We start from the raw sequence: 12,770 nt of genomic DNA on the forward strand, positions 1-12,770 counted from the left end.
TCTGAAGCAATGTACTTGGTCTTGAGGGATGCAGGTGGCCAGTTGTCAGAAGAGATGCATCACTTAGGCTTGCCAGATAGAAACGATGTAATCCTAGATCCCCCCCCGGGTATGTTCCTAGGTATGCCAGTACCACACCCATACTCATGGCTTTCAGTAAAGAGGTGAACGTCCAACACCTGCGTCATGACAGGCTCTTCCCCCATGCTATGACATACATACTGATCAAAGTAGCATTAAACCAAACTATCTGACTATCATTCACTCACTATCTGAATGTTTGTTCCCAAACTGGAGGTAATGTATGACGCTGGATATGCATGGTGAAGATTTCTGGGGCCCTGAATGTACTTTGATAGTTTGTATCTTCATGCCCCTTTAATGATAGTGTCGATAATAGGGTAAGTCATGTTGTTAGTCTGGAGGTCAAGGTCAAGGTCACTTATAAACTTCTGAAAGTTTGTGGTTACAATTCCTTGAAGTACTAATATGAATAGGGTAACTTCCTGTCTGAAATGGTTTGGGTCAATGTCAGTGTCGAGATGGAGCTGCTCTTGCTTGCATTTCTCGTCTCGGAATTCATCCAGGAGATTGGAAGTTGTTTGTACTTTCAGTGCTGGACTTTCTGTTCACACAAAACTTATCTATCCCCCCACCCAACGAAGTTGGCGGGGGATATAGAAACGGGCTCTGTCCGTCCATCCGTCCGTCAATCACGTTTCGTTTCCGGAGCGTAACTCATAAACCGTTCAATATTTTTTCTATTGAGAAATTTTAGAAATATTTAATTTTTACGTTTCCATGGCAACAAGATGGACTTAGGTTCTGTGAGGGTAGGGTTGTTTTTTTTTTAGAATTTCCATGATATAGAAACGGGCTCTGTCCGTCCATCCGTCCGTCAATCACGTTTCGTTTCCGGAGCGTAACTCATAAACCGTTCAATATTTTTTCATCTAACTTTGCAGGTCTGTCAGGTACATGCTGAACTGGTGCCTTCTGCTATTGAGAAATCTTAGAAATATTTAATTTTTACGTTTCCATGGCAACAAGATGGACTTAGGTTCTGTGAGGGTAGGGTTCGTTTGCAGAGCATAACTCATAAACCGTTCAATATTTTTTCATCAAACTTTGCAGGTCTGTCAGGTACGTGCTGAACTGGTGCCTTTTGCTATTGAGAAATTTTAGAAATATTTAATTTTTACGTTTCCATGGCAACAAGATGGACTTAGGTTCTGTGAGGGTAGGGTTTTTTTTTTTTTAGAATTTCCATGACAAGTTCCACCTTGGTTAAAAAAGGTTATCGTTTGTTTAGATTTAATTATGTCATAAATTCTGCAACAGGAGCAGGGGATATAGCCACGTTAGTGGCAAACTCTTGTTTCTTTTTAATTCTTGATGGTACAATAGATAAACCAAATAGCTTTAATTATGCAAATTGAATAACTTTCATGTTGCGGTAGCTATGCATCTGTTTCCTACCCTAGAATGATGTCCTTAGGTTTGAAGTGTATAGTCATTAGAGTAGAAAGAAATGTAGTTTGGTTGCTCATTATGTCTGAAGCAATGTACTTGGTCTTGAGGGATGCAGGTGGCCAGTTGTCAGAAGAGATGCATCACTTAGGCTTGCCAGATAGAAACGATGTAATCCTAGATCCCCCCCCGGGTATGTTCCTAGGTATGCCAGTACCACACCCATACTCATGGCTTTCAGTAAAGAGGTGAACGTCCAACACCTGCGTCATGACAGGCTCTTCCCCCATGCTATGACATACATACTGATCAAAGTAGCATTAAACCAAACTATCTGACTATCATTCACTCACTATCTGAATGTTTGTTCCCAAACTGGAGGTAATGTATGACGCTGGATATGCATGGTGAAGATTTCTGGGGCCCTGAATGTACTTTGATAGTTTGTATCTTCATGCCCCTTTAATGATAGTGTCGATAATAGGGTAAGTCATGTTGTTAGTCTGGAGGTCAAGGTCAAGGTCACTTATAAACTTGGAGGTAATGTATGACGCTGGATATGCATTGTACTGAAATTTTCATTATCAATCTTTTTTTTCTCAATGTCTTTTTCCAGTAATCTAGTTTGTATTTAGCTATAGTGTCTCAATTTGGTGTTGCAGCTCTATTGAATAGAGGTTCATAACAAAATCTTGGATTAGAATCCACAATCATAGGTTTAGTGTCAATATAATGTAGACACAACTGAAGTCTTTAACAGGCAGTAATTCCCTGTGTCTTGGTTCATTAATCCTATCTCACTGGCTTTGTCATTCTAGTGTTATCTTTGTTCATTACTCCTATCTCATTGGCTTTGTCATTATATTGTTATCTTTGTACATTCATCCCACCTTGTGTTGTGTAAACATATCATAACATATACATGTATGTTAACTCTATGTACTAACTCAGCAGTCACCTGATGAAGGAGCAAGAACTAGCTCTGAAACGTCCTGACAAAGAATAAAAGAAGTACCGTAGCTATCAATATAACCTGTCATGCATTCACATAAACAGCACTGTCGATAATATGTTACACATGTGAGTAAATAAATCTCACACCAAATGCTTGGAGAATGAAATCGTAGCTGATGCTTGAGTGTGGAATGATTTTTTAAGTCATTCATCAGCATTATTGGGAATTCAATCACCTGAGGTCACAATGAAAGAAATGAAATGGCAGAGGTGTTGTCATACATTAAACAGATCATGTTTGATATGTGCATAATGGAAATGTGGAATTTACTTTCACTTTGTATGGCTTTGTATATGAAATAGTCTTGGAAGAGAGTGACTCCTTGAGGCTGAATGTATCTCTACAGCAGTAGGAAATACAGTAGTTTAGGCTTAACTGCTAAGACTACTGAAAGGAGAGTACCCACATCAAATAGTGTTGATTATGCCTACTCGACATAAGACTGAATCAACATGGAGGTGATGGATTGTATGACAGCTGATGTATTTTCGACAGTTTCGTTACAGTATTGTTGATGAGATGAAAGGATGACACACATCTTTGCTATCATGTTGCACTGAAGTAGATATCAAAGTGAAAAACAGTCTATAAGAGTTAGTACATTTCATCCACTTTGTAAGTCAGCAATTATTCTTTGCTTTCTTCTAATGCCAGCTTGTGGAACTTCATAGAGGAACAAATTCAAAAGAAAATATTTCCAGTGTTGGCTCAATCATGTCTGTATTTGTACCAACACTACTGATATATGCATATGCTGACATCTTTTCACAAGCATGCAATACTCTGATATCAAACACTGGTTCATACAAAAGATGTTTTAGCAATTCAGCATTAACTATTTCCTCAGTTAAGATAGATCATGACAATTCAGGATTCTATTATGGTTCTGTTCGGATGTATAAAACCTTCCAAGTGGCGTGCTGGTTTTCTTGGGGGAATTAGTCAGCAAAGAGCTGGAGTCTAAGAGACTAATTACACTTTTATGTACAAGATCAATAAACAATATAATAAATTCAGCTGAGGGTGCCACAGAAAGTCAGTACAACTCTCCGGGCTGTGGGAGAGAGGTCTGCTTGGTTAGAGCAACTAACCCCTCCTGCCTAACGTCTTGCTGCTGTATGTATTTAACAAAACTTAGAACAATTAAAGGAACATGATTGGTTGTTGATACAGAAGGGGGTGTGCCCTATGATTAATGAATGGCTAGACAGAGGGGAATACTTAATCCTGTTGGACTGGCATTCATCTTGTTGACATATTTACTGTGTGCTTGGAAAGAGATTATGGTATCACTATAGACAAGCTTGTATGGGGGCTAATCCTTAATGAGTCTAAATTTAAGTATTTGCTGAGCGTTACTCTAATATAGGTGATGACAGATTTAAATAATTAAAATAGTTCAAGGCATTCTATAAAACTATGTAGACATAACTTTTGTCTTATTGATAAGTATGTCTGAGAGATGGGATCTCGTTACCTTAGGATAGTATTTATCTAAAAGCTTTGAATGTATTAAACTATGTAGACATTGTCTTCTTGAATGGTATATCTAAAAAGCTATAACTGAAACTACTACAATTTTGTATCTGCATTTTTCCTGGATCCTAATATGTGTTACTTGCATGCTGTTTATAATTATATGAATTTTTGTATAAATGTTACACTATGATATCTTATAAAAGAACTTGCTGTGGATCTTAATTATTATACAAATCTTAGTAAAAGTGTTATATCATGATAATTCTTTGCGCTGCCAGGTTCTCCCTGCAATGGTCAGATTACACCACCATGTCTTTGTGAAGTCTGTATAGGCTCATGTTGTGGATGTGCAACTGTCACACCAGACTTCTCCAATTGGATCATATAGTTCCTTACAATAACAGCACTGAAGTGTCTCTATTCAACTATTTAAAGATTTAAGACACTGGTGTCCGAGTGGTCTAACATACTTAGGTCATAAACGGATAAGCAACTGATGTCAGTAAATATATTTAGTTTTCAATTTTACACAGTTTTTCCCTTGTCACTGTGGCAGAAGATACATTCATTAGCCTTTGGGCGGAGTTCGTCGGTTCAAATCCCGCTGACAAAAAATGTTTTTCATGAAATCATTCTGTCATCAAGATAAATGATAGGGAAAAAAGGAAGTTCCCTCATTGCCAAGTGGTGCTTAGCTAACTATTCAGTGAGTTAACCCACAGTCAAAGACAAAGGAGACATGGTTTAAGACACAGTAACATCAGTAAGTTATCTCACTGTAGCCAATATGAAAAGAGCACATAGTAATTTCCAAATGTGTGGCTACAGTGAGATAACTTGCTGATATTAGTGTGTTATACATGAGGGAATTACCATGTGCTCTTTACGTATTGACTACAGTGAGATAACATACTGATGTTACTGTGTTATACATGAGGGAATTACCATGTGCTCTTTACATACTGACTACAGTGATATAACATACTGATGTTAATGTGTTATATATAAGGGAATTACCATGTGCTCTTTACATAGTGGCTACAGTGAGATAACTAACTGATGTTAGTGTGTTTTATATGAGGGAATTACCATGTGCTCTTTACATATTGGCTACAGTGAGATAACTAACTGATGTTACTGTGTTATACATAAGGGAATTACCATGTGCTGTTTATGTATTGGCTACAGTGAGATAACTTGCTGATGTTATTGTGTTATACATGAGGGAATTGCCACATGCTCTTTACATATTGGCTGCAGTGAGATAACTTGCTGATGTTAGTGTGTTATAACATGAGGGAATTGCCATCTGCTCTTTATGTATTGGCTACAGTGAGATAACTTGCTGATGTTACTGTGTTATACCTGAGGGAATTACCACGTGCTCTTTACATATTAGACTACATTGAGATAACATACTGATGTTAGTGTGTTATATATGAGGAAATTACCATGTGCTCTTTACATATTGGCTACAGTGAGATAACTTGCTGATGTTAGTGTGTTATATATGAGGGAATTACCATGTGCTGTTTATGTATTGGCTACAGTGAGATAACTTGCAGATGTTACTGTGTTATAACATAAGGGTATTACCATATGATGTTTATGTATAGGCTACAGTGAGATAACTTGCTGATGTTAATGTGTTATAACATGAGGGAATTACCATGTGCTCTTTACATACTGACCTACAGTGAGATAACATACTGATGTTACTGTGTTATACATGAGGGAAGTACCATGTGCTCTTTACATATTGACTACAGTGAGATAACTTACTGATGTTACTGTGTTATACGTGAGGGAATTACCACGTGCTCTTTACATATAGACTACAGTTAGATAACATACTGATGTTAGTGTGTTATACATGAGGAATTGCCATGTGCTCTTTACATATTGACTACAGTGAGATAACTTACTGATGTTACTGTGTTATACATGAGGGAATTACCACGTGCTCTTTACATACTGACCTACAGTGAGATAACATACTGATGTTAGTGTGTTATATATGAGGAAATTACCATGTGCTCTTTACATATTTGCTACAGTGAGATAACTTGCTGATTTTACTGTGTTATACATGAGGGAAGTACCATGTGCTCTTTACATATTGGCTGCAGAGAGATAACTTGCTGATGTTAGTGTGTTATATATGAGGGAATTACCATGTGCTGTTTATGTATTGGCTACAGTGAGATAACTTGCTGATGTTACTGTGTTATAACATAAGGGAATTACCATGTGCTGTTTATGTATTGGCTACAGTGAGATAACTTGCCGATGTTCGCGTGTTATAACATGAGGGAAGTACCATGTGCTCTTTACATACTGACCTACAGTGAGATAACTTGCTGATGTTACTGTGTTATACATGAGGGAAGTACCATGTGCTCTTTACATATTGGCTACAGTGAGATAACTTGCTGATGTTAGTGTGTTATATATGAGGGAATTACCATGTGCTGTTTATGTATTGGCTACAGTGAGATAACTTGCTGATGTTACTGTGTTATACATAAGGGAATTACCATGTGCTGTTTATGTATTGGCTACAGTGAGATAACTTGCTGATGTTATTGTGTTATACATGAGGGAATTGCCACATGCTCTTTATGTATTGGCTACAGTGAGATAACTTGCTGATGTTAGTGTGTTATACCTGAGGGAATTACCATGTGCTCTTTACATATTGACTACAGTGAGATAACTTACTGATGTTACTGTGTTATACATGAGGGAATTACCATGTGCTCTTTACATATAGACTACAGTGAGATAACATACTGATGTTAGTGTGTTATACATGAGGAATTGCCATGTGCTCTTTACGTATTGGCTACAGTGAGATAACTTGCTGATGTTAGTGTGTTATACATGAGGGAATTGCCACATGCTCTTTACGTATTGGCTACTGTGAGATAACTTACTGATGTTACTGTGTTATATATGAGGGAATGACCATGTGCTGTTTACATATTGACTACAGTGAGATAACTAACTGATGTTAATGTGTTATACATGAGGGAATTACCATGTGCTCTTTACATATTGACTACAGTGAGATAACATACTGATGTTACTCTGTTATACCTGAGGGAATTACCATGTGCTCTTTACATATTGGCTACAGTGAGATAACTAACTTATGTTAATGTGTTATACATGAGGGAATTACCATGTACTCTTTACATATTGACTAAGGGGTGGTCGGGTAGCCTAGTGGTTAAAGCGTTCGCTCGTCACGCCGAACACCCGGGTTCGATTCCCGACATGGGTACAATGTGTGAAGCCCAACTGTGGTGTCCCCCGCCGTGATATTGCTGGAATATTGCTAAAAGCGGCGTAAAACCATACTCACTCACTCACTCACATATTGACTACAGTGAGATAACATACTGATGTTAATGTGTTATATATGAGGGAATTACCATGTGCTCTTACATATTGACTATAGTGAGATAACATACTGATGTTAGTGTGTTATAACATGAGGGAATTACCATGTGCTCTTTACATACTGACCTACCGATGTTAGTGTGTTATGCATGAGGAAATAACCATGAAACTTCTCATTTTGCGAGGAAACATGTCAAAAGCTAATTTGTTTTAGTCATGATGTTTCTATAATGGCAAAGTGTTCGTTTAATTTCTGAAGAAGGGAGCATGTGTTTGTAACTGTGTGAATGTTGCCATGTTGCAGGGTCAGCCTACCAAGGACACGTTCAGTTCCTGGCGCCTACGGTGGCGGAGTTGGCTCAGCTGGAGAAGAGGGCTCAATCATCGTTCATTGATATGAAGTTCAAGAAGAAGTTTGCCACTCGTTGAAATGTTGAGGATATTCATTACCTGATATGGATGAAGCGGGCAAGGAATTCCATTTAATTAAAAATTGTTAAGTCCTATAGATTTGAATACGCAAAGCAACATTTTCATTTATTGAGATCTGTCTTATGCTTCCCTCCGTGTGCAGACTGCCTCTGTAAATAAAGCTGCTATTAAACATGATCAAGTATTAAAACAAAGAAACACTGACATACGTTTTGAAAGTCTCTGGTAAGAGTTGTAAGAAGGGCTGTAGGGTGATTTATCCCTAGCTGACCCAACATAAGTAAAAGGGGGGATTATCAAACACCGTTCAAAAATATATTCTATTACTTTACACACTGTTCCAAAACTGACTATAGTAAGATGTTTTAAGGTTTTGTCAATATATAAACCCAAAAGTCTGCATATTACATACTTGATGGTTAAATAGACATATGTCAGACCCTGACTTGTTTCTTGCACATATTATTTGTGGTAGGATATCAATCGTCATAAACTTTCCATTTTAGGCATATTGTTTATTGACAATTGTCTTAACTGTTCAACACTTTCTGTGTACCAACTGATGAGGCCTCCACTGCTGTGGAGTGTCTTTGTCTCACTGTCTACTACTGTTCAATGCTGGAATCAAGCTACAAATAAACTCCTTCAATGTCCACTGTCCTTGTCTGTACTCTGTGGTGTCACCAGAAACAGAATAAAGCATCGTCCCCTGCTGTAAACACTGTATCCTGACACTGTGAGGATAGTCTACTTTGTTTCTTGTTGAAATGTTTCATAACGTTCATGTTCATAATCTGCCAATACATAAAACAAGCCATGAGGATGAGGATGTAGAACAAAATATTTGAGAAACCATGGCTGTAAAAATACCAAGAGTGTCAGTATCATTCATGATGCAAATCTCACTTTGTGGCTTTAAGTTAAATAGATATATAAAATCATTATCCACCTTCAATCTTACTTGGATACACTTGCAGGAAAAGGTTACATAAAATGATCCAGGAGAGTAGAGTGAATTGTCTTACTAAGAGCTACTTCATCCATATTGACCATCAAATTTGGTTGGTCAGTTATGTCCCAAATGTTTCATAAAATGCGATCTTAAGTTAAGTGTGATGATTTCAATATATTTTACACCACTTTATGCTTTAGTTATGTGTGCAAAACATAAGACTTCAAGTGACCTCTGACTTGCTGAACTCGGGGCTCACATGATCGGTGAAATTACAGGACTGTTTAATTACCTTGACTCTACTTCTTATCTAAAAGGCAATAAATTAATGTTATAAGTAGATTTTGATTAATGCTCTATGGCTATATCTCGAATTCAGTTTTCATGAAATATGATGTGCAGGATTGATGTTATTTGACCCCTGTTAAGTTTTACATAAGTATTCTGTTAGTGCAAGAAGTTTCTGCATGACTATGTATTCCATCTGTCACAACTGCATGTCAAACAAACACAACGTCAGTCTTGCAACATGCAACATTGTCATTGTGATGGCTAAATGTGAATGCCCTGCTGCACTGCTATGTGTGATTGATAAGTAATGCTGTTATTTACTACCAAGGTTCACTCATACCCTGACATTTGAAAGCAAATGTATTTAGGTGAGGTACCATGATGGAAATGAGTTTATATTGGGAGTGGGAGGACTCTTCGCTTCTCGATGTCCTGTTGTAAAACTGGTATAACTATAACATGATTGCAATGAAAGTTTACAAAAATTAGAGATCTGCATAACTTCAGAGTCTCCTCCCAGATCAAACCGATATAACTGAAATACTGTTCAATGTGGAGTTAAACCAAACTCACTCACTCACTCACTCACTCACTCACTCACTCACTTACCAAGATGGGTATGATTTGCTTCACCTTCACAATGGGCAATGTTCCATCTATGCTCTCTGTCAACAGAATAAGTGTCAACTTATGAACATACATTTGTGGGTTTGTGAGTGGCTGAGTTCGGTTTATAGCTGCTTTGAACAGCATTCCAGTTATATCTTGGCTTGGGAGGGAAGCCAGAAGTGATGCAGGTCTTAGATGGTCACCACTCTGGTTCAAGCCAAGAAAATTAGTATGGTGATGGCAACTGAGAAACACAATCAGTATGAATCTGATATTTGGATCAATGATCACTACTATGATAATCCAAAGGGACACAGCTGTACAAGCAATGCTGCACCAAAGATGGTGGTGCCACCTGTGACCCCAAATATGTGTGAAAGTAAAATGTACTGTTTTATGTGGCTAAGACATTTCTTTGTTCAAATCAAAGTTAGCAGAATTTTCTCAAGACTATTATCATATTTATTCATGCTGGGGTATCAAGTACTGTGGTGTAACCCAACATTCACACCTACACATCACAGTTATGTTTAAAATTAAAAAAAATATTAATTTTTTATTTGTTGCATTACATTTTGTTAATACCAAACAAAACAATGACTTCCATGTTGCAATAAAAGTGCATGGCATGAGAACCAATATTTATAGAATAGGGATAATTCCTGAAGTAATACTGCTTCAGTTCATTCCGGAAGATCTGGAACAATGGAATATGCCTTGTGTCTTTATGATTTTTGCAAAGAATTATTATAAGGTTTAATGGGTAAATCCTTCGGAATTGATATCCAAGCGCAACATGTTTGGTGATATTTACTTTGATTTGAGCGCTGGTATTTAGCCAAAGTTCCAATGATGGTGCAATCCTAAACAAATGTTCAGTCGTTTCTGTGTATGTGTCACAAAGTCTACATGTATTACTGTCTACATATCCCATTTTGAATAATATACTATTAGTAGGAAGGTGTTGAATTTAGTTTTGAAAGCATTTAGGCTTAGTATCTACACTGTATCAAAAGGTTATGTATGCTGTTATAGCTTGTCCAGTCCTTTAAAGATATTACTACTTTGTTTTTAACGAAACATTTTTAAAAGTATTGAGTGCTTTTTCACATTTGGGTAGTTGTTGCCTATTAAAGGATAATAGGATTCAAGAGGGGTCTCAACTTCATCCACTTGATGCTTTTTGTCCCCGACCTAAATTTGAGGGAGGGACATTGTATCAGGGCAGGACTACTTGTTGATCCTTTCTTATGAAGATATTCTATATTGTCACATAAAATCACAACTTCCCATTTTAGATGAAAGCAATTATAAGTGGTGTAGCTCAAATTTCATGGAGAAATATTGTGTGACTACTTTACTTAAATTTAAGGAAATTATGTACGTTACTATTTTGTAGCAGTAGGGGACATTGTCAAACTGTGACAAATGCTTGTTTTCTGCAGCATTGTTTTATGGAGTTAATTATGCCCATGTATGTCAAGAAATGTATTTGTTTGTTAAATTCCTTAACAAAAGATTCTAAGGATGTATGTTTGCCTTTCATTTCCAACAAGTCATTTACATAGCATATGAATTTTCTGTACCAATTTGCATAGCTGTGGGATCTGTGACAATAGTGATCAAGATAGAGCTGTGGGAGTATGTGACTGTAGTGATCTTGGTAGAGCTGTGGGATCTGTGACAATAGTGATCTAGATACAGCTGTGACATCTGTGACAACAGTGATCTAGATAGAGCTGTGACTGTAGTGATGTAGATAGAGCTGTGGGATCTGTGACAATAGTGATTAAGATATAGATGTGAGATCTGTGAGTGAAGTGATCTTGATAGAGCTGTGTGGATATCTGTGATAATAGTGATCAAAATAGAGCTGTGGGAGTATGTGACAATAGTGATCAAAATAGAGCTGTGGGAGTATGTGACTGTAGTGATCTTGGTAGAGCTGTGGGAGTATGTGACAATAGTGATCAAAATAGAGCTGTGGGAGTATGTGACAATAGTGATCAAAATAGAGCTGTGGGAGTATGTGACAATAGTGATCAAAATAGAGCTGTGGGAGTATGTGACAATAGTGATCAAAATAGAGCTGTGGGAGTATGTGACAATAATGATCAAAATAGAGCTGTGGGAGTATGTGACAATAGTGATCAAAATAGAGCTGTGGGAGTATGTGACTGTAGTGATCTTGGTAAAGCTGAGGGGATATGTGACTTAAGTGATGATTGATATGAAAAGGCTGATTATGTTCAACTTTCTGGTAAAGGTATTGAATCAGTAGGTAGTCAAAATAGGTTTCAGAAATAACAACAACAAATAGCCAATGGTGGAAATTGTAAAACTGATCTTGCACCTTTAAGTTTGCTATCTCTCACACTGTCCTCCTTGCAGTCACCAGAGCAAATGTCATCAGTGGAATAACTTGCAGACTGAATTTCCCAGTAACTGATGACATCCGTTCAGGGTTTAATGGAGACAGAAATGCCAGTCTGTCACTGATAATATACCTGGAAATTAGCCTGATTAGATGCGAAAAATGGGACTGCTGCATTGGCAAATGGAATCCAAAACCTAATAGCTTCCAGATACAGACAAAAAACAAACCAATTTGCATGCATGGTCATTTAGGTTTACACTTGTGATGTGCATGACTATTGCAGGGATTCGGTCGCACCATCTGTTGCCACTGCTCTTTCACACTGTTAGATATTTGGATCATTGACACTTTGACATGCCTTTACAATGTCTCAAAAACAATTCTTGGCTCTGAAAAAAAAATTCTACTCTGAATCTACGGAACTTTTAGGAAGCTGCAATATGACGTACATGTTTCTTTTTTTCATTGTTTGTTCTGTTCGTTGTGATTTATTATTATTTTTCAGAAATTGAAAACAAAATCAAATCAAAGTTGAAACATGTTATTCTCTTGAAGCACAATTATGCACTGTAAATGTCATGTGCTAAATCGAGATACCTGAAGGAAGGAAAACAAGACATGAAAGCAAAATTCTCTTTGTAAAATATACAACCAGTTACTGCATTGTCTATATTATACTAGGGACACTATATGAGGGAACATCCAACATTATTCAGAAATGATGTGTATCGAAATGACGA

General features: G+C 37.2%; 1 protein-coding gene across 1 annotated transcript in view; it reads left to right on the forward strand.

Moving 5' to 3' along the window:
• Window positions 1–8,454, forward strand: part of LOC139454212 (ATP-dependent RNA helicase DDX1-like) — a 417,258-nt gene extending 408,804 nt beyond the window's left edge. The window contains exon 28 of the mRNA XM_071235786.1: window positions 7,674–8,454. Within this exon, the coding sequence (XP_071091887.1) occupies window positions 7,674–7,798 (125 nt within the window). The 3' untranslated portion in view covers window positions 7,799–8,454. The remainder of the gene's footprint in view (window positions 1–7,673) is intronic.
• Window positions 8,455–12,770: the final 4,316 nt, after the last annotated feature.

Source organism: Haliotis cracherodii, unplaced genomic scaffold (genome assembly GCF_022045235.1).
Source record: "Haliotis cracherodii isolate W230 unplaced genomic scaffold, xgHalCrac1.p SCAF_10, whole genome shotgun sequence".
Taxonomy (NCBI): Eukaryota; Metazoa; Mollusca; class Gastropoda; order Lepetellida; family Haliotidae; genus Haliotis; species Haliotis cracherodii.